The 24015-nt window shown below is 28.7% G+C and overlaps 1 protein-coding gene across 4 annotated transcripts in view; it reads right to left on the bottom strand.

Annotated features, from left to right (window-relative positions):
• Positions 1 to 24015, bottom strand: part of LOC129965474 (choline kinase alpha-like) — a 97410-nt gene that overhangs the window by 26384 nt on the left and 47011 nt on the right. For all 4 annotated transcript variants that reach the window (XM_056079372.1, XM_056079373.1, XM_056079370.1 and 1 more), the window contains exon 2: positions 21635 to 21760. In XM_056079372.1, the coding sequence (XP_055935347.1) occupies positions 21635 to 21760 (126 nt within the window). The remainder of the gene's footprint in view (positions 1 to 21634; positions 21761 to 24015) is intronic.

The following is a 24015-nucleotide window of genomic DNA, read 5'->3' as shown; positions in this document are numbered from 1 at the left end:
TTTGAGGGAGTGGCATCTCAAAAAAAATATAGGTCACATAAAATCTGTGACTCATATCAGCTGCTTCCATTCTCTTTCAACGATTTCGTGCATGCCATTTTCCGTAAAGATAATAGATTGGATAATCTATAATAGCATCTAAGACTGCATTAATTTATAGTCATTTATCTTTCTTTAAAGATATGAATGAATATTCAACAATAAAAATTTATTTTGGAATATCATCTACAATGGAATTTATATCATCTACAATAAAATCTTTCAGATTATTTTTATTTCACAAATGAATCTCTTCGCTCATATACTATGTATAGAGATGGCTCCTAAATTCAGAAACAAGCAATGTTGAAAAGAAAAGAAAAAAAAGCCTACAACTGAAAGCCAGTAAAATAAATACAACTGAACCACAACAGAAATGCAAAAAAACATGTCCCTGTGTTGTTCAGAATTTTTAAATTGTAATAATTTGACATGCAGTTTAGAAAATAATCGGCATAATCTTTTTCAACAAGTGATTTCAAACAAAAAAAAATTATGTAATAAACTAAATATATAAATGAATAATATAACAACAATATATAAATGAAATCAAAACCATAGAATAATAAAAGGATAAAAGAGGAAGAGGGAAAACAAATTAAGAGAGCAAAAACGAGTATTGGGTGGAGGAAAGAATAAATGGAGCATCCAAATGGTCGAGTGTCGATCCAGAGCCTCAAAAATTTTAATCAAGTCTTACAAGGGGAGAGGGCATGGGGTTGAAATCAGAGATCTGGATGAGATTTAGTATAATGATATTATACATTTGGAATGTTTATTTATGAAAATATTAAAACGCAATGGCCAGTCAATTTCGAGAAAATGGTCCTCAAACTTTTGGTAAAGCTTTGGATAATTTGACTCCCCTCCGAATGATTCCAATGGCATGGTTATCTAGGTAACCGTCTCGTATGCGGAAGGTCAGGGTTCGAGTCGGGCTGGAAATTTTTCTTTATCAATCATTCTTATTCAATTAAAAATTGGCAAATACTTTTAATTAATATGTTTTTATATTTTTTAATCCAAAATAAATATTTATTATTAAAATACATAATAATAAAATTAAAATTTTAACAGAAAAAAAATTATAAATACAGATGCACTTTAAAAAAATATATTTAAATATAATTAACAATTTACAGATAGTTTTAATTAATATGCTACTTATTTTTATGCTAGGATAAATGTTTATTCTTTTAATACTTAAATTATAATTTAATGTTTAGAGGAAAAATAAATAAAAACATAACATTAATGGCTACAGATAATTTAACTTGCTTGCATCATTTTCAAACAATTAATTTTCAAATTCTTGGATTTTAATAACAAATTATCAATTCTAACTCAAAGAAGCTGCATTTATGTTAAAAATTGAAGGGAGAAGCTGATATTTGTTAAATATGTAAGCAAACATCCCCAACTGCAGTAATAAAAAAAAAAAAAAAATAAAAAAAAACAGTAGAAAGCAGATGTTAATTTATTGAATGCGTAGGCAGATGGTTCAAAACGTATTAAGCGTATACAAAATTCTTATTTAGACGAACATGATCAAGAAATAAATTCTCGCGAAGATTGTATAAAAATTCAATCAATCAAACACTATCAATTGCCATCACCAATTTTTTAATAAGATGATAAGGTATGCATGGTACGCTGCCCAACTCTCTGATGAAAGAGATATGTAAATGAAGTTTGTTTTCCCATAGATCTCTTAAAGAAACCTTGCTCTTGTGGACAATCATCATTTATCAGTTGTGCAAGATGTTATATATTTTGTTTCCAATATTTTTACTATAGTTACCATTCTGGTTTTTGTATATAATCAAAAATAAATGTATATATGATAATTTTTTAGAAATATCAAATATGTTTTTTATGATGCGAGTATTTATAATTAAAAATTATCATCATTTATATTATATTTATTACTCTTTTTTTAAATATTAAATTACAATTTAAGTATTAAAATCATAAACATTTATCCTTGCATAAAAATAAGTAGCATATTAATTAAAACTATCTGTAAATCGTTAATCAATTTATTTTTTTAAATGTATCTGTATTTATAATTTTTTTCTTTTAAAATTTTAATTTTATTATTATGTATTTCGGTAATAAATATTTATTTTAGATTTAAAAAATTAAAAACATTGATTAAAAGTATTTGTAAATTTTTAATTGAATAAGATTTATTAAAAAAGTATTTTTTTTTCCAACTTTGAAATAAAGTAATAAGAAAAAGATCCATTAAAAAAAAAAACACGGATAAAAAGTTACGAAGTCCGTCCCAAAATAGCCCTAATGTTGCTTTTAAACGGGACGTTAATATAACTAATATAATATAACAAACAAACACACACACACACATATTATATATATATATATATATATATATATATATATATATAAACGTTATTTTTTCGTGCATAAATTTCATTCGACATAATTTCAATTTTTCTTCCAATAAAAAATTACAAACCTCATTTGTACAAATCACAAGTTGGATCAGGTGCCTCACTTATTATAAGTTAGAAACCTGTAAGTGCAGGCAGCGACTTGTTCATCCAGTCGCTCTTCGAATTAACTATGACTTCAATTATAACCCCTAATTTGAGAAGTTATGATTGAAATATTAATTTATTTGGAGTGATGCTTTATTTTTGCAGAAATGCTTCATCTTTTTTCGAGTGGGGGGGGGAACAAAGATTCCAACAACAGCGACACTTTCTTGTATCGAAAAAAAAAAATATGAAGATATTTTCTTATTAGTACCATCTTTTATTATAAAAAGAAGAAAGAAAGAAAGAAAGAAATGCCCACCGAAGGTCAGACACACATAAGGAACATGAACGCTCAGTTTATTTTAGATTTAAATCATTTATTCCACATTGCTAAAATGAATGTTCTGGGAAATAATAAAACCTGACAATGCATAAAATATTTATTGAGTTTTTTTTTTTTTTTTTTTTTTTTTAAATGAAGCCCAAGGATGCCTTCGGGTGGGGATGGAGCGGAGTCGATATGAAGCGTGAAGAAAAGGCATCAATGAGAGCCAGTTCCATCAATGGTCGTATCATCAGTAAAACTGTTTTCTAGAGCAGTATACAGATCGAGAAATGAAACATTGTGGTGACGCTTTATAAGCCAGATAACAACTACGAGACAAGAAAAATTTCTTTTGTCTTGTGGTCATGTTACTCGGCTACGAACCATAAGGTTGCGAGTTCGATCCTCGTTTATAACCAATCGCAACAACATTTTTCAAGTACAAATTAGAGCAGTGAAGAGTTTTCGAACATGAGTTAGCTCAAATAACTAGTAACTCAGACTTTTTTTTAAAAAGAATTATTTGGAAAAAGAAAATTAAATGAATGAATAAATACTTGATCAAAATACGAAGTGAAAGAGAAATGCTGAAGAATTTGAGTTACCATTTTAATGCACTAAAAATGAAAAAATGAGGCACGATTACTGGAAACAATGTACAGTTGTTGAAATATATGTAGTTCTTATAGGAAGGAATTCAGACCCGAATATTGAGAATTCCAACAGTCGATATTAAATTTATAGATGATGGAAAAATTCATGTTGGAATAATCCGATATTTTACAGAGAGAGGAGATGATTCGTCATTTAATAACAGTTCGAATTTTCATCTCCAATGTCAGAGTAGATTCCAAATGAAAAGTTAATTTAACGAATGAAATTACGAAGACAGAAAACTAGAAAATATTTTATATAATTAATTCAAATCTGCCATAATTTTTCATAAAAACATCCAATATTGAAAGAATACAATACAAAATTAACTTAGTGTAACTGGAGCTAGTTTAAAATTTTAAATTTGTAATGAAAAACCAAATTTATGCGGCAAGGACTATTTCTAATTGAAAAATAAATGCTTTTTTAAAAAAGAATTTTCTCACGTGTACCTGCATTCATTACCTGTACACACAACCTGCGTTCGAAATAAACAATCAATTTCCAAAGTAGAACATGGAACGAAAATAACTGACCTGCGTTATTTTCTAGAAGTTATTTCAAGAAGGAAGTAAACACCAGTTTGCAAGTTAAGCTAAGAAATGCTTTTTGTAAGGCTAAAATATAAAAAACTTTGCCAATTGTTGTAAAATCGTGTTGTTGTTTTAAGTCATATAAAGAAGAATTCCTTTAAGATTCTTGCCAGACTTTAGTAGGCGACAAGTCTGTTTTGTTTTTAAAATAAGCAAATTCAATAGTTAAATTTTGTCAAAACATTTCAAGTTATGTTGCAACTTTAGCCTTGGAAAATGTTATTCAAATTTTTCAAGGTCTTTTGCAATTGTAGCCTTGAAAATTATTATTTAAATCTTTCACCTATATGGTTTCAAAAATTTTTGAAACTGGAATATGCTGTTTTTAAGAACAAAGGAGACTAGAATCAAACGGTAAAATTATTTCTACAAAATCCTTACTAATCTATATACTTATAATAAAGCTCAATGTGTGTGTGTGTGTTGGCGCTCTACAGGCCAGGTCATTTGACATACAGCTACCAAATTTGGTACATGTATACCTTAGAGGTCGGGAATGTGCACCTGGGGTCCCTTTTTTTGAAATTTTAATTAGAATTTTAATTATTAATTAAAAACTAACTTTCCCGCCAAAAAAATCTTCCATTTTCCCCACCGCCAACTTTTCCGCCAAAATAATCTTCCATTTTCCCCAACGCCAAATGATTTAGGCTTTAGTTCTTTTTTTCTCCCAACAGTAATGAGGCTAGGGTTAAGATTTTTCGGCGGATTATTTCAAACGATTCTGATTATTTTCTTAATGTTTTATGCATTTAAAATTAAACATTGTTAATTAATCCATGTTTCAGATTCATTCTGAAGTACTTTTGAATTAAAATATCACAGAATAAAGGAAATTAAAAATGTATAATCTGAATAGCGTTACCCCAACTGGCGTAGAAAAATTCACGCATTTGCGTTACCGTAAAAGGCGAAGAAAATTCACGCATGCGCACTGTGTTCTGATTGTTGGCATGGCAACCATTCACAACGGACGATTTAAATTACTTTTAGGTTAGTTGTATGCTTTTGTAAGTAAATTGTATTTATGTTAGTTATATATTTTTTTGTATATGCTTATAGTTTTAAGTACATCGTTTTTTAAGTAGTTTTTTTTTAACCTGTTTTCAATGATTTAAATTATTTTTAGGCTAATTGCATGCTTTTGTAATTAAATTGTATTTATGTTAGTTATATATTTTTTGATATATGCTTATAGTTTTAAGTACATCGTTTTTTAAGTAGTTTTTTTAAACCTGTTTTCGACCGATTATTTTAAACGATTCATTTTATTTTCTTAGTGTTTGATGCATTTAAAATGAAACATTGTTAATGAATCGATCCGTTCATGATGAATCTGAGAAAATTTTGTTGACAAATTCTTGAGATATTATATAAATTAAGAAAGATATTCTTTAGTGCCCATAAAGTTTAAACGCTCAGTGACTATTATCAGTAATCATATTATTAAAAAAAATGCTTTGTTTCAGTAAAAAATATTATTATATTAATTGTAGATTAATCCTTTACACTTTAATTTAAAGCATAAATTCTACGAGGGGTAACAGAAAATGAGAGAGATACATATCACGTTATGACTGAAGGCCTTTATAATATTATGAGTGAATTATATGACTTTCAAAATTTGAAGTTTTAAAATATTTTGCTGAAGAATCTATTAAAGTTGGAATTGCATAAAATATTTAATTATTAAAATTTTAACGAACATTAAGATTGGCGAAGCGGCTGGTCGCCAAAGGCGGCTAGTTAGAAATAAATCAGTTAAAATAAAATTTTATTAAACAAGAAATGAACAAAATCTCTATCGAAAACAATGATTCAAAAACATTCAGCTCTAGTAGAAACGAATCCATCTCGTGAATGACATGATTCAGATTCGTCTTGATTTCATGAAGATTCAGCACTTACATATTTGTTGAATCATCAGCAGCTAAAAAATCAATACGTTGGTGTGCTATTGTAAAATAAAGATTCAGATGACGACAGGACCGTTAAAAGCTAAGCCACCAGATTTGGCAACTAAACATTAGTTTCAGCAGTCTTTGCCCTGCTCCTTTACACATACAGCATTTCCTCTTAACACTAAGACAAATATATTTTTTCTTATTATATCCTCCTCACTCTTCCCAACCCCAGGGGCAAAATGATAATGAAAGGGAAAATCTTATATAAACAAATACTCTTCTAAACTTTTATAAAGCTATAAAATTATGCCAGAATTTGTTATTCATTCAGAAAAATATTTCTAAATGTTAGCCTTTTTTCTCTTTGATGCAATAGGATCAATCTATCTATAGCTTTGTCGTCTTTTTTAATCAATATTTATAGCAAAATAAGAACAAAACATTATAAACAAAATGTAGTCCATAATGAATGACGATTCTTTGCCCTCTTATTACTATTCTTAGCTCTTGTTGTCATTTTGTTGATTGGGATGCAGAACAAGATTTAGCCCCCTTTTTTGAAACAGTAAACATTCAGAAAGTAACTATCAGAAAAAATGATGTCCTCGATTGGAAGTGGACCGGATATAATTGTGGATGCGATAAAATTTCCGATTGTTTCAAGCTCCCTTGTGCTACTTCTGCTAAAGGAGATCTTTTCATATATTCATCAATCAAGATATTTCATACTTGTACAGCTGTTCTGAATAGAGTGCAAAACAGACAGGCTACCTGCTCAAAATTCGATCAAATACTGATGATAAACTGTTTTTAAGTCATCCATATTTTTGTAAATGGCTTATTTATTTGACTACATTTAACTATTATTTCCGATTACCTGGCCTTCATTGGTACGATCATTTCTTATTACATGCCATTATTCATAGAAGACATAGAAATCTTAAGTTTTCCAGAATAATTTTATCAATTTTCACTAAACAATTTATTTGTCATGAGGTAATGCAAGAAAGGCCTCTCTAGATTTCTTATGAGTTTTTCACAACTTAAGTAATGCTGGACGTATATAGAGCCCTTGGCATATTCAAGCAAGTTTCTGAACGTTAATAATTAGATTCTTCTCTACGTTTCTTATCAACTTCTTATGATTCAAGGCTGCCGGCCTACCCCTACTTAGCGTGGTTTTTAAGAACTAGGTCTCCTTTTCTGGAATATTTAAATCAATTTTTAGTTGCCCGCTCAATAATCTTGCACCTTTATGTCCCCCAATTTTATGAATACAGCGAGCAACTTCAATGTAAAATTTCAGATTAGTTTTTCAAAGATTGATCAAATTTTTTTTTACATGCATCAACCATAATCCAATCTTAAGATGAAATGAAAAAATCTGAACAAATATAGATTTTTAGAATGACATATAATTTTTATATGAAATTTTGAATTCATTATTAATGTGGGTTAGTGCAGATATAAACATTGTTCCGTAAGCCTTCGAAAAAGGAAAAAAAAAACACTTTTAATACACTCCAAAATTCAAAAAAATGCTTGAAACTGTAAAATCAAAAAACAATTTACTATAAAATAAAATTATTTATTTACAGAGATTACACAAGTTATATGAATGTAGATGATTGTTATTTAAAATGTATTTACTTATTTTATACGAGAATAATTTGATTTCTGTAAGCGATTTCTCTTTGTATCGTTTATATTATGTACTTTGTGACAGGTGATGACAAAAATAATAAGTTGTATCTATTACCTGTGGTGAATGTGGAACGGTATTATTTATCTTATTATGCGAAATGTGTTTATCTTTAGTTTCGTAGTTCGATAACCCGTCCCACGCTTCATAGTTCATTAATCTTCATTGCATCAATGCTTCCATATCACGATTTTCTAGAAGTGTAAACAGATTTTCAAATATCCAGCTTTCAAAACTGTTTGTCGATGAATCTCAGTTGCAATTTTTTCCTACTAACTGTAAATGCTAGCAATAATAATCCGACGCACATTATTGTTGTTACACATTAAGCAGAAAAGAGTCGGCGAGATCTCATGATATTCATACTTATAAATCCATACCGCAAAAAGTTTTTCTATGTCATTATGAAATCTTAGAATTTCAAGTCTCTGCACTTTTTAAAACATACCAATTCTATATTTCCTTTTTAATTTCGCTTTTGAAGAAATTCTTTAAGTTCAATTCATCGACCCCCCCCCTCCAACTTTATTTTTCAATCAAAATAACCAGAAATTTTGTCATCATAACACAAAAGTCGTCGAAATTTAGAATTTCAAAAATATTTAAGAAAATTCTTTTAATTTCATATTTTTGCGAATATTATATATTCTGTATTACATAGAAAATTAGACGAGTTCACAAATAATTCAAAAATTTTCCTTTCTTTTCTACTTAGCTATTTAGACGTGTCTTCATATATCATATATTTATTTAGAAAAATTTTAATGTCATAGGTTTTCTACAATAAGGAATTATTCTTTCTTCCCTTCATTTATTATTCATAAATGTGTAACAATAGTTATCATAAATTAATGCATTTCTGAAACTACGATCGTGATTTTTTGTAATAAATATATGTATTGAATTCAATTCTTTTTTCAAAGCGATTTTCCATCCTTCTGGCAAAATGAGCCATATCTATTTTGTGCATGCTGTTTGTTAACAGAATATATGGAAGGGTTTTAATTTTAAAAAATAAAATTGTGACACATATAAGTGATTAGCAAGCGTTGTCGACCAGCTGTTTCATCCAGAATTTTGATTTTGTTTATTTTCAATAAAATCTCTTATGCAAAATTTAATATTCATGACTTCTTTAAGGAAATGATTTTAAGTATCAACTGTATCAGAACTTAAAACTGCATTAATTTAATAGGCTAACATTTGTTCACTATGTATATGAACCATCCTAATGCAATTAATTCTCGTGATATTATAGCGCTTAAGAACTTAACTAACCGATTCATTTAATGTTTTTTGAGGTATTGTTATTTTATTTTCTTATTTCTTGTAAGCCGAAATTGATGGTTGCAAAAAAATTAAATTAAATAATAAACTTGTTAACTTGGAATATTTTTAAACTTCGAATTTTCACAGAGAGGTAATTTATACAATTTAGAAGATTTACACTGATTTGTTCATTGTGCTTTCCTAATTTTCCTAATTTTCACTTTCCTAATTTTTGGTCTTCATCTTTATACATCCAATTATGTTTGCAAAAAAAGCAGCAATGTTCAAACATGGAAAAATTAAAGCGAATCTTCATGTCTTGATCAACAACAATGCAAAAAAGTCAGGATGAAGAAATAGTAGCAACAATGAAAACGATTTGAATTTCAACAATGGAATATATTGTTTTAAAACTCTTTTAAAACTGGTTAAAAAAAATCGGAAAAAAAACAAAGCAAAAACACTGATATTGTTGAAATAATAAATATTTAATTTCGAGATGATTTAAAAATCCTTTTTGTGTTGTAATATTTTCAGACGTTATCAAGGATAAACATTATACATTGCTTAATTTTTTGTATTACTTAAAACGTTAATAAAAGTTTTTAAATATCGCTCAGAGGTGGAAATTCTTACCCTCCAAATTACATATGTGGCAACTTTGAATGCTCTAGGTCAAACGATCTGGCCTGTAGAGTGCCAACATATACACAGAAACATTCATTTTTATTAGTAGTAAAGATTATCAAAATTAAAATTTCTATCTTAAAAAACTGGGACGTATGGAAAAGTTTTAATTAAAGATCACAAAATGTCTATACCTAGTAAATAGCCATACTAAATATTTTAAGTCTATCAAATGTCACTGAATAGAAATCAGAGGCTACAAAACAGAAATAATAGAGAAAAATACTTTGCATTTAAAATTTATAATCATTTTACATTCAACTGACAATGATTTATATTTAATTAATACATGCGAACTGAAAATTATGCTATCTTTTACAAAAATTGTACCTTTTCTGGAAAATATCAGAGATATTGCGTGCTAACGAGGCAAAAGGGATTCAGTGCAGGTGTAACCGGTCTTCACGTGCCCTACCACGTGAAGTGAAAAATGTAAAGTTGGCAGACGCCAGCTACTGCTATTGAATCGGCTAGGTCACTGACATTTTCCGTCTTCCTAGTTAGGTCAGCAAACACGAGTAGACGAATATTTTTCTTCTACATAATTTTTTTTTTCCCGTCTGGAAAAAGGGGGGTGGATTCATTTCTAGACTATTGTATGTTAATAAAAAATGTGGAATTTCTTTGATAGTAAACAATTACTTGATCCTAATGAATCATTAACAATAAGACACGCGTCAAAGACAAGTTCGAGGTTGAAGCCTAAAATAAGCCTGGCCTGCATCCCACTAGGGCAGTGTCAAAGTTTCCTCAGCACGCGCGCGTGGTGAAAGTCAAGCCTTGGGAAAGACATATGATTCCCATCACACAAACAATGGAACATTCGGGAAAATTCTCAATTCATTAATTTTCAGAGAATAAATTGGATGGATCTTACAGTCATAAGAATTAATGATTGGTGAAATAGCAAGGCAACTGCACATGCGACAATTAAAAAGGTTCTGGCTTGTTATTACAAAAGGTTTCTTCATTGTAATACTCCTGCAAGATTAAAAAAAAAAAAAAAAAGGCGAAATCAAATAACAAAACAAATTATTTGAAGATGATTTCAAAGAGCAGTAAAGAAGAGGGAGGGGAGGGGGGGGGAGATTACTTAATAATTCCTATTAGGTTTCATAACAGAATGCCTGTTTAGAATCTCAAAAATGAGAGATTCGAAATCACACACACACACACAAAAATACAATTTCTACTATAGAGAAAAAAACTAACAGAAAAATCAAATGATGTTAGCATATGCATTAAACATAACATATATTCAACTTCACTCTTTTCTTTTTACATCATTTTATGCGCTACTTACCACTTTCTGACCAACGTGTTTCACACATCTTATAAATAATATTAATTTATGTTATTTGTAACTAATTGTTTTTAATTTTTGATAAAACGGATTAATTGAAATTATTGATTGCAGCAGAAAACAAAGAAATGGGTTAAGCTATACAAAAGAAAGCAACACACAGAAAATGAATTAGGATTTAAATAGAATGAACATTCATAAACGGAATCATAAAGCACTGAATTGCATCTTATGGAATTAATGACAAATACAAAACACTCATCATCATTTCACTACTAAAATGTATGACGAAGTCAGTCAGCACATTCTCAGTATATCTATTATTAGCCCAGTATAGTCCAGTAAATTTAGTAATTCTTGATCAACTACAGATTGCAACGATCTTGCTCTACAGATTGCAAACGCATTCACTTTTATTAATAGTAGTGATTAAAAATTAGCGAATGCGTGTCTGAATTCACAAGAACTTTAAACATTGGAAACAAAACAATCAATCTGGCACATACTTTAGAAGATGGAAATGTGCATCTTTGTAAGCTTTTGCTGATAATTTAAATTGAATTCAAAATAATTTTAACATTTTGTCATTTCACTGTTGATAACCTTTCGTAAATATTATCGTATAAAAATAATTCTTATATCAGTAAAAGAATTTTTTTTAAATCTTTTCAGCTATACCAATGTAGGTACCGTGTACTTTTTTCATTCAGTTAAAAATATATTCATACGTTAAATGATCACACTTGGTATTTGGTCTTTATCAAATGTTAATCTTGCTAACATACTGATTGACAAATTGACATAATAAAATAAAATGACTAACTTTGGAATTCTACGAATTTTACACACGGAACAACGAAAGTAGAATATTTGATTCATAATCTCTTCTATGAAGTATTCAATTTTTTTTAAAAGAGTTTTCTAGATTATCACAATACATCTGCAAAGATTCAGATTCAATTTGTTCCATTTTGAAAACCATACAATAGACTATTAAGATAAAAAGAGATAATTCTTGAAGCTTAATTCAATGCCGAGGACAAGTACCGTTTGAAGCACGCGTATTCAACGTTGGACTGGCAATATTAAGCGATAAGATACTTTAAGTAAAGTCACGTTTCACGAAGAATCTTTCTAGCTGTCACGAGTATTCAAATGTGCCACATAGAGAGAATAAAGTAACTTGACTGGCAAATAATGCAAAAGAAAATTATCTTTGTTGGTGCACTTAATGATTGGTGCATTATTTCGAACATTTTTATGAAGTTATTAAACTTTTGATGAATTTTCTTAAGGCATAAAAAATTGATTCTTTCAATAATTTGAAACAAAAAAACAATATATCTACAGACAAAAGAGCTTTCCCTTTTAAAACTGTGATAATAAAACTAAAATTATACTGAATAGTTCTTTTATTTTACTAATGTGTATAGTAATAAATCTTATGTGCAATAATATATTAACCTTTCTGAAAGTACATGCTTTATTTACAGTATGCATATAAATATTCATCACAATAGTATATAAACCAAATTTCAAAAACAGACTTGCTTTTTTTAATTAAATTTATGAGCTTAAAAAAGGAAATACGATAAAATATTAAATAGTATAAAACGAACAAAATTAAAAACTATCGATGGGAAAAATCAGTTTGTAAATTCAAATTTCAATCAAAATTTGTTTCAAGGCGGTTCAATCGAATTTCAAAGCAAAGTCAAATTTAGGATAAAAGACAGTTTCTTCATTTCGAAAGAAAATCAAATATTATTGCATTTTAATAAAGAAATAACCTATATTACTTTTTTTAAACGAACTTCAGTGTTGGGGAAAAAATCATATCATTGCTCTTACATTTGGTTGATTCCTGTTTAAAATTACACAAAACTTATTTTGAAACAGATCTCGTATTTTGAGTAATACTCAAACGAAAATAAAGACACCTCAATTAGCATTCACACCAAACTTTTACACAAATGGAAGAATATTTGATCCCGGCAGGTTTTGAGTACCTCAGGAGTCTTAAACAAGGCGTCTATCTGGTAAAATCGGGTCTTCAGCCCTACATTCTTCAATTCTAAACCCAGGCCTAAGCTATCAGACATCACAATTTCAAAGTGCCATCTCAAAAAAAAAAAAAATTATGATATTGAATCTGAAAATTATGACATTGAAAATCTCAAAACATAAAAGAATTATTAAGCAAAAAATCATCCAATTAAGATAAGTTTTATCATGCTAAAGCTAATATATGAAGATAAAATAATACTAAATAAATTGGTGTAGTTCCAATGAACTTGGCAGTATCCGGAATAACTAGAGTCGACGAGCATCCAATTAAAATCCTTAACTCCTATACACAAACTTGGAATATGATTATGGAGTTAGAAATTAATAAACTACGGAATTACGGACTAATGTATTAAAAATGAATACACAAAAATTATGCTGGAACAAATGTATAATTAAATTATAATAATTGTTTTAATTTGAATAAAACTCACAAAAAATTGCTCAAAAGATATATGAAAAAAAAAAATTATTATAACAAAGCTCAACTTGTTAAGTATTAAAGAATTTTTTTTTCTGTGTATGTACAATAAAAACTTTTATTATTAAAAGAAGTTAGTGAAATATTTTAGCTTCATTTAGACTTATAATAATAATAGTACATAAAGGTCATTTAGACTTAAAATAATAAATACTAAATAGTACGATAAAAGTTTAACTACATATCAATGATTTTTATCTTAACTGAATAAAAAACATTTATAATAACTTATAATAAAAAAAATTAAATTGATTTGCTTGATTATATAAATTTTTAATTGTACTATAAAGGTTTAACTACATCTCAAAGATTTTTATATTAACTGAGCTCGAAGTAATTATACTTAGGCTCCGACTACAAATCAATTAAAGTTGATATTTTTATTATATCAAATGCATAACGGAAGAGAAGTCATAGAAAAACAGCTGAACTCGTAAGAATTCAGCAATTTAATTCGAAATGAAGCAGAAAATGAAATTATACAATTCTGAAAATGAAAATACAGTTAAATTTAATTTAATAAAAAAAAATGTATTCATTTTATGAAGCCCTTTTCTTTGTATTCATTAAAAAAGAGCGAAGATAAGGTGAAAATAAATCGAATCCATAAGGTCAATTATAATAAGCTATTAACTGAACACAGCAGAATATTTGGTATTAAACGTTCGAAAATGAAGAATTTTGATTTTTTTCCCCCAACAGGAAGAAACAAAATCAGTACCAGAACTACAATCGGATTTCCTTCACACTTTTTCTTACATCTGATTCTGTTATATGCAAATTTTGATACACTGATAGTAATTTCATTGAGGAAACTCATATTTGCAATCCATGGTGAGTAACAAAATTTGTATGCATGCGTTAGATCAAATTATTAAGCTTACAAAAAATGATATTATTAATTATATTAAATTTAGGAGAGAGTCCTATAATAATTAAAATGAAAGACAATTTTGAGTAGTAAAGCAAAGAATTTTACGTTTCTGTTTTATTAATTTTTCTTTTAATGAATTATTTACTTGTTCAGAAGTTATATTTCAAAATTAAGAGAATCTTTACTATTAAAATGAATTTCAAGTAAAAATTAAGTCTACATTTTTCGTTGCCGTTTGATATAGAAACATTCTCTCCATTTTCCATAAGCATGATAATAATGATACTATTGTTTTATATTTGTAAGCACAAGAACGCGGTGAATACTAAAGCAAAGTAATTCAGAAAGAATGAAAACTGAACATTCACGATTCATATTTCCATTTTCTTGAATATTATGCAATAGTCATACGTAAAATAAACTTTAATCGTCTGAATGAATTTAATGCAACTACTGTCTTAATTACGTTTAAATTAACGGAGGGAAAAAACAAAAACAAAAAAAATTATAACTGACAAAAAGTTGTACTGTTTTCATACTCTAAAAAAAGGGCACCTGAGAATAATAAGCACCTGGTAATATAAATTGCATAATACTAACACCAACTAGTACATGTGCCTATTTCGCATCTGCTTGCAATACAAATATTGCAGTCGGATCAATATTTTTTCACTCACTGTTCTACCCAATCACGTTTTTTAAGGCATTCTGTGGAAATAAATTATCAACCGGACATCACTCCCTGTCACGATGACATATATGTATTCTAGTTTCTGCGATAAGAAAAATAATCATAATGGCAACTGGATACAAATTGAGATTTTTTTTAAAAAAAAATGCGTTATAATCTTCACAATATTTTCAAAAATTTGCTACCTTACATATTTCTATTAATAAAAAAAATTATTAATGATAAGAAATATTAAATTTCAATATATTTAGAAGATCGGCTTGGAAATTCATGTAATTTTCAAGTCATTTCATTATTAGATTTAACAAGTAATATATCAACAATATATTTTCAAAAAAAAAAGTTACCAGCTTCTAAAGAACTAAATTTTAAATGATCATCGACACTGTGCCACTGATACACTCTGAGAAACAAATCAGTGAACAAAAAGAAATCATTCGTGAATGAATAAAATTTCGAACAGCAACTTTACACTTTCATCAGTAATAAAATACCTCAATCAATCTTTCAATAGCAAGTTTTCACTACGTAAAAAAACATTAAAAAGTTACAGTCATAGAATATAACTGACCTCTGAATCAATAAAAAAATGCAGTGGTTTTATAACCAGATGAAAATTTCTACCTTAAAAAAAATAACTGATTTACAAAAAAAGAACATTTTACTGAGCGCTGGATTGTTACGCAGTTTTACTAGTATGCCATTTTTTTTTTTTCTGTTTCGTGAAAAAACAGAAACATATAAAGCTCAACAAAATGAAGAAAAACAACAATTTAGTAACTAACAATAGAGCGTTAATGAATTAGAAATAACAATGAATCATACATTTTCTGAATGAAATATCTACAATGCCCGTGATCAGTATTTTGTTTAAGCAAACACATACTTCTAATTGCATTATTCAAGCTCAATAAGTCATTTCAATTAAAACAGCTGGTTAAGTATGGCAAAAGGAAAGTGATTATATTCTTGCAGTAAGTTTCAGAATAAAAATTCGTATATTAAAAATATAGGGATTACTAAAATTTCGTATTTACTTTTTTTTTTTTTTTATTTATCTCCTTTTTTTATTTTAATGATTAGAATTATATACGGAAAAAAATTAACCGTAATATCTGAGAATATTTCGAAGTACAATCATTTATGAGTTATACAGTGAGGTAACAAAAATCATAGGATAGCAATATGCAAATATACAGACAGCAGTAGTATTGTGTAAAAACTTATGGAAATGTATAGGGCACTGGCAGAGCTTCCACTTGTATTCAAGTGATTCATGTGAAAAATTTTCTAATGTGATATGGAGAAAATTACAGACATTGAAGAATGGTAGTTGAAGATAGATCCATACGACATTCTATTACTGAAATCTTCAAGGAATTCAATACTCCGAGATTCACAGTATCAAGAGTCTGCCGAGAATACCTAATTTCAGTCGATCATTAGTACGCAGTGGCCGACTGCATGTACTAATGACCGAGACTAGCGACGTGTGCGTAGAATTGTCAGGGTTAACAGACAAGTAATACAGAAATGAATGGAATCAATGTGGAACGTATGACGGACGTTTCGTTAAGATACTGCGGCGAAATTTTGCTTTAATGGACTATGGCTGTGGGCTATGACTGCAGAGGATTGACTCGAATGTCTATGCTGACAACCAGACATCAACTCTCCTGGCCTCGTGACCATATCGGTTGGATCATAGAAGACTGGAAAACCGTGGCTTGGTCAAATGAGTCACGATTTCAGATGGTAAAAGCTGATAGTAGGGTTCGAGTGCGGCACAGATCCTAAGAAGCCAAAGATCCAAGTTGTCAACAAGGACTGTGCAAGCTAGTGGTCGCTCCATAATGGCGTGGGCTGTTTTTACATGAATGGACTGGTTTTTCTAGTCCAAATAAACCAATCATTGACTGAGAATGGTTATTTTCAGCTATCTTGGGAACATGTGTAGTCATTCATGGACTTTATATACCCAAACAACGATTAAATTTTTCTGGGTTACAATGCGCCATGTCACTATTCGCGATTTGATTTTTGAAGAACATTCTGGGTAATTCTAATGAATGATTTAGCCAGACATAAATCCATCGAACAGTTGTGGAGCATACTGAGAGATCAGTTCGTGCACAAAATCCTGCAACGGCAATATTTCGAATTATAGACATCTATACAGGAAGTATGGCTCAATATTTCTGCAGACTTTCAACGATTTGTTGAATCTATGCCACATCGAGTTACTACACTTCGCCAGACAAAAAGAGGTCCGATACGTTGTTAGAAGATATCCCATGACTTTGTCACTTCAGTTTTTAATATCAATTTCTTACAAAAGCAGTTTTCTAATTAAAACATATCAGAGTTTTACTATTTAATTTTATTGTTTAAAAGGATTTTAAATTACCTAGAAGCTCAGAATAAAGACCTGGTGCACAACCTCGTGTAAAAAAATTATTTTATACCAAAAAATTATTTTGGGGGCTCCCTTTTTACTAATTCAAGATTCAAACGGAATCTTAACAGGCTTCCTAAAATTATTTATTAACCATAATTTTTAAAACTGTTAATGATAACTTTTTTATTTAAAATAATTACATTCTATAAATTACTTTATATCTTACTTACTATTAAGAAGTGGATATTAATAAGATTACGTGAGATTAAAAATAAGAGAAGATTAGAAGTGGAGATTAAAAAGAGCTTGCTTTTCATTATTCGGAAACTTGATATTTCGTGATTAAGAATCAATGAAAAATTTTCTCATTACAGCATTTTGATGTTTAACGCAAAGAAATGAAATCAAATTCTGCATATGCAGATGACATTGTCACCAAATTCTAAGGGAGTTTACGCAATGCCATATTATAAAAAATATTTTTTTAACAAAAATAAAAGAATTTGATTTATCTATGTATCCAGAAAAATTTATCTTGAACAGAGTAAAACATATCATAGCGAAGAAGGTTGTAACATTTTAAAATATGCCATTTCATCACCTTCATAATACATAGTTAAATAAAAGGCTTGAAATCTGCTAACCACAAAATAATTCGCAGAATCCGTCGAAATAGATACCGATTGAAGGAAAAGAGTTAGATTCATAAATAATAAAGCTTATTTTTGTTTCAAACGAACAAAAATTTAGGTTTTTTTTTTTTTTTTTTTTTTATTAATGAATGACTAGAACAAAAAATATTTAACATATGCATTTAATTTTATCAGGTCAATCCTGAAAAAATACAAGCTAACAAGAAACAAGAAATAAACCATGTAATAATTTGAAAATAAATTCTTTCGTTGCTGAACTGGAGTCGAAAATCTTTTAGGATTTGGGAATTTAAAGATCCAATATTCAAAGGTTAAATACTTCTGTGTCATAAATTTTCACTTTTCATGCATACTACAGATATATCTGCGAAAAGTATGTTAAAACCAATTAAACTTCGCTTTAAATTTTATCAAGCAAAGAAAAGTCAAATTATTAATAAAACTGCATTGGGGACACAATTATGTGACACAGGAAGTTACATTTCAGACTGATAAAACAAATAAAGAATAAAATGAGGACAACCTCCCAAAACTGTGAACTTATATCCGTGACAAATATATCTTATAATGAGGCCAAACAAAATACATAGCTAAATAATTGCATGAAAAATAAGAAAAAATAAAACACTGCTCCCTTTTCTAAAGATTTATTAAATTATAATTCAAAACTAATTCATTTGTTAATGATTTTTCGAAAAATATTTCTGAGTTTCATGAACATATTATATATATTCACATACGGAAAAAATATTTCACAAACAAAATTTTATTAACACTCTCAATTTAAAAAAAGAAAATTATATTATTAGAGATATATTTCCTGGCTCAAATTCATATATAATAAAACGAAGGAACATCCTTATTTATATTAAGTAAAAGAATACATAATTACTGACCATTAAAATTTCAGCAACCGTCTAAATAAAGAATCTATGGAAATATTTCAAAATTCATCAGAAAATGTTACGACCGCACTGAATATTATTTTATATTTAGGAAGATATTCTGAGGGAACCTGTTCTGATATAAAAAGAATGAAACTTCTATGGGAAACTATTTTATTACCTTAAAAAAAATATCCAAGCATTACTTATTAAATCACATGTTCGGTGTTGCGAAACACAAGGATTTAGGTTTATAGAGTTCGCAACTCTTGCCTTCATCACGGACAACTGGTCACTTTACTTTGACACTAGTTGAAATACATAATGTTGATCGGGATGAAATTTTCAAATCTTTTTACTAATGAAAATTTTTTGATTCATTTAATGATAAAAAAAAATGACATTAAAACTTCGCCTATATTTCAGAATGAATGTAAAAAATATTAGGTGTTCGAATGCAAAAGAGCAAGAATCTAATATTAGCATCTGATGGAATCCCAATGAATCCTAAACAAACCCTTTTTAAATAACTTATTTTTAATACAAGTTTAAATAACTTATTTTTAATGCAAATGCTTTTTCTAAATAAATTATTATCGTACAGAAATCGAAATTTTTCTATTGGCTGTACTTTATTTTCAATCAATAAATATGCGACTTAAAATCAATATAAAACGTTTGCCAAAAAATAGGAGTAGCTCAGTCTCACAGTTACCAAGCAATGGAATATCAATAAATTTCCTTATTTCAAAATCGTCTGCGTCTATTCAATTATTTATTATATTTAAAAAAAATTAATAAAAATTGTAGAAAAAAAATTGTATGGAAATGAAACTGATATCATTGAAACGGTAAAATTTTGAATTTTAAGATAATATAAAATCTTCTAGTTGGATAATTTCCTCCGAAGATACTGCGGTAAAACGTCAAAATCTTGATTCATTTCTGATCAACTTAATATTTAATTTCAATGTTTTTCCACCTTGAAACATAAACAATACTTTTTATTCCTGTCGTAAACAATAAATGTGCAAAGTTTAGTTTAAATTCAGTACAGTTATTTAGGAGGTGATGTGGAACACTCAAGCATATTCCCATGATTTTTATTTACATTAAAATAAGCAAATTTCAAATAAGCCATTGCATTATCCAGCAAATAATTGTACGAGTACCGAATATGACACACTGCGGTGAAAATTATTTACTTAAACACTTGCAAAAAATTAGATTAATTTTTCAATTATTTTCCTAAATTTTAAATATTAATAGGCAATAAATTTTTAAAAAATAAATATTTCATTACATGTCAGCTGTATCAGGTATAGTATAAATTAGTATCAAATTTACTAATAGAAGTGTTTCTTGTGATTGACAAGCTAAAAACGAAATAAATTTCTTAAATAATGGTCTAAGATTAAAGGCTAAAAATAGTTTCTTCCCATATTAAAGTATTATTTAAGAAGAAATATTTTTACTTATAAATACTAAACTCATTCTGTTTAATAAATTTTATTTTACTCTCTCATTTATATATGATACATTATAAATTACAAACAATTCAAAATAATATTTAAAGATTTGAAAATATACGACTTTCCAATAGATATGATATTTCAGAATATTAGAAATTATATTTTTAGCATAAAACATCTTTTCTGTAAACTGCTTAATTCTAGCAAATCGTTTTTTATTGCTGTTATTTTTACCTATGATCTGCCAAATAATGTTCATAGCCGTAATAAATTTATCCGCAATGAGTTTTTAATTACTTTAATATTCATTACCTCAGGCGTTATGATTCTGAAATTGGTCCATTTCTTATAAACAGGCAATAACAATTTTTAATAATACAAGATAATTTATGATGAGGAATATTGTTCAGGGAATATTTATTATTTTGAAAAATACTTCTCGCCATGCTTTCATTTATTTTAAAATATTAGCATGAAAATGTTAAATATGTAGGATTGCATATTTCGTTCAACTCAGACTCTTCTCTCCAGATAAAATAATAATTGGCTATCTTAATTATTTAGAGTTCATTTACCTGACACTCAATTTATTCATTTACTTCGTCTCTATCATGATGATCATTGAAAATAAAAGAAGAGCATTAAATAGGTCGAATAAGCAGGCAGGGCAAAGGATCCGGACTGGTCAGATTATCATTGAAAAAAACTGGAATAAAGCTAATTAATGCAAATTATATATATTTTTTATGCGAAATATTGCAGTAAAGCAAAACAAAAATCGATGAACGATATTTATAAAGAATGATAAATCACCACCACCGAGAATTTCTACACGAGATGGCAGAAATATTTTAATGAATTTTTGCAAATACCCCAAACCCAAAATAGCGCTTTTATTTCGCTGACCTGGGAGGAGTCGCTGCACAACAAGGCACGGGTGTACAGCGACCTCTGAAAAACATAAACAAACACACACATACATATGAATCATAGGAAAACAAGCTGAATCTCCAAAATCCAATAATCAGAATAAAACAAATCATTTAAATACCACGAAATGCTAAGCTATTGATTTAAATCTGTCATAAAAGCACAAAACATAAAAAAAAAATCGTACAGAAAAACAAATCAACTCACCTTATCGAACGGAATACCATGTCTGAGCTAGATATGCTTTTCCAAGAACCGCTCAGGTAATCCCGGCATATTCGATACGCTTGATCCCTCATCTTCTTTACTTGATAGGTAGGCGCTGCAGAACTGCTGCAAGAAGCAGACATAACAGTCAGTAAACTCAAGGAAATGGGTGCTTACACGAGGAGAGACAAGAGAGATGAAATGAGAACGAACACAGAATCTCGCTCGTGGAGCTATGTGAAAATGCGCAGATGCGCTGCGGGACAGAGACAAAAATCGAGAGGCGCGCGATGTGGAAAGCTGGTCGCACGAGTGCGAGGAAAAATAAATCGTTTTGGTCCAGTCTATTTCTCTTCGTAGGAGGAAAGGGTAAGGACGCTGAAATTCCGGATTGGGAGAACAGGATAAGGGGAAGAGGGGAAACGTAGGTGACGTGGCATACTTTGGCGCCAACGATACGAGAGGGAGAATTGGTATTATAAATAATTGTCTGTGCCAAGAACAGGATAATAGAAGCTAAACTAACATTATACAGACATTGAGCAATCAAAACTCAAATATTATTGCATTGTGCTGAGAATAATAATTAGAAGCAAAGTATTTCGCAACTCTTTCGCAGAATTTTATTCTTAATTTTTTTTTCTTGTTTTTTAAATCAAATTAATTTTTCAAAATTAAAGCTTTTACTCTTTGTCTATTATTTTTCAAATCTTAAACAGAGATTAAAATATGTAAATACGCTTAAAATATTGAAAAATTGTCAATATTCTGACAGAATGAGTGTGCTAAGTTTAGATGAAATCGGCCCATTCATTTAGGAGGAGATGAGGAGAATGGTACAAGCATGCATGCACATATATATATAAATAAATGCATAGTCACAATGATTTATTTATATTAAGACAAAAGAATTTTTTATCATAAAAATATTATATACATTTAAAATGCATTTATTTAGGACCCTTCGGTAACAGTGAGTACTAATATATTTTTATTTTCTCACATACATAAACTTTAGGTAGCTTTCGACAAATGATTTGAAGTGAGAACTTTCACTATGAATACTTGTAATGAAACCCCAAATTTTCCACTCAAATACAACAATATAGGCAAGGTTTCAATGAAGGTTTTATGACAATTAATTAAAAAGTAATATTCCCTTAGAAAGAAACAAGAAAATTTTCTATCGAGCAAGGTTAGGTATGTCAGCTAATATTCAATAAAGATGAAACGCATTCGTTCATGTATATTGGAATTCAACCGAATTTTATATACATATCCTGATGATGATCATGAAGTGTAACTCAAAATTATTTTAAATTTCTTTTTAAAAATGAAGCAAAATCGATAATTTTTAAGAGATCTTTCCTTCAGTAACTGTCAAATGGATTATTGTCGGAATATTGGTTTTATATAAACGTAAAACAAATACTCGGAATATTATCTTTTATAATTACCTTTTCAACAGTAATAGTTTAACAGAGTTCCTCTTTGATTTTTTAGCCAAAAGCTAATTGCTTTGATTTAGTCAAAATTTTAAACAGAATTTACAGTAATATTTATCATTGTAAGAATGCAATTTCAATCTATTCTCACCCCAAAATTTTATATTTTTCCCCCTCTTAAGTGAAAGTTAAACTATGGCCAATCACTTAACTGACATCGGTGAAATTTAGAACTGTTAACTTTGGAAAACGTCCATGATTTTAAAAGAGGATTTTGTGATAGAATTATAAGCCATAAATGTTTCACAGGGATTTCTGTTCAAACAAAAATTTTCCAAAGTAAACAAAGATTGACGATCCAAAAATTAAAAGTATTATCTGCCCACTGATATTAAAAACTGCGTTTCATTCCCAGCTTTCTCACGTCACTTGTTCAAAGAACAAGCACTGAGAGAAGATAAACATTATTTTACGATGATAAATTTGCCTAAGATTAATCTCGGAGACAGATTTAGGGAAAGGAAGTTGTTTCTTTCTGATTTCTGCAATAAGAGCCAATAGAATTAAAGAGCAAATGATATATATTATGTAAGAAACCTGAGATGTACATAACTTTTATCGTTCATTCTTATAGCTCCCATAAATACCAAACAGCAAGAAGGAACATCTCAAACATTTCAGATTATAATAAAAAAAATTTCTTCAGATGTTGTATATTTTAACTATGCATATCGTATCGTATTTTCTAGAAGAAATGTTGACTAATACAGATAAGAGGTTTAGCTTGCTCCAGCATTTTTTTAAAAATTAGACATCAAATAATGTTTACACTTTTATCTGAGTGAAATGTTCTAGACTGAACTGAGAAAACAAATAAAACACTCCAACTTCGCGCTTTTTATCGAAATCATAAAAATACCAGACAAATCACCTGAA

This window comes from Argiope bruennichi, chromosome 4, assembly GCF_947563725.1.
Source record: "Argiope bruennichi chromosome 4, qqArgBrue1.1, whole genome shotgun sequence".
NCBI classification, from domain to species: domain Eukaryota; kingdom Metazoa; phylum Arthropoda; class Arachnida; order Araneae; family Araneidae; genus Argiope; species Argiope bruennichi.
The sequence above is the reverse complement of the archived record's forward strand: the minus strand, read 5'-3'. Positions and strand labels throughout refer to the sequence as shown.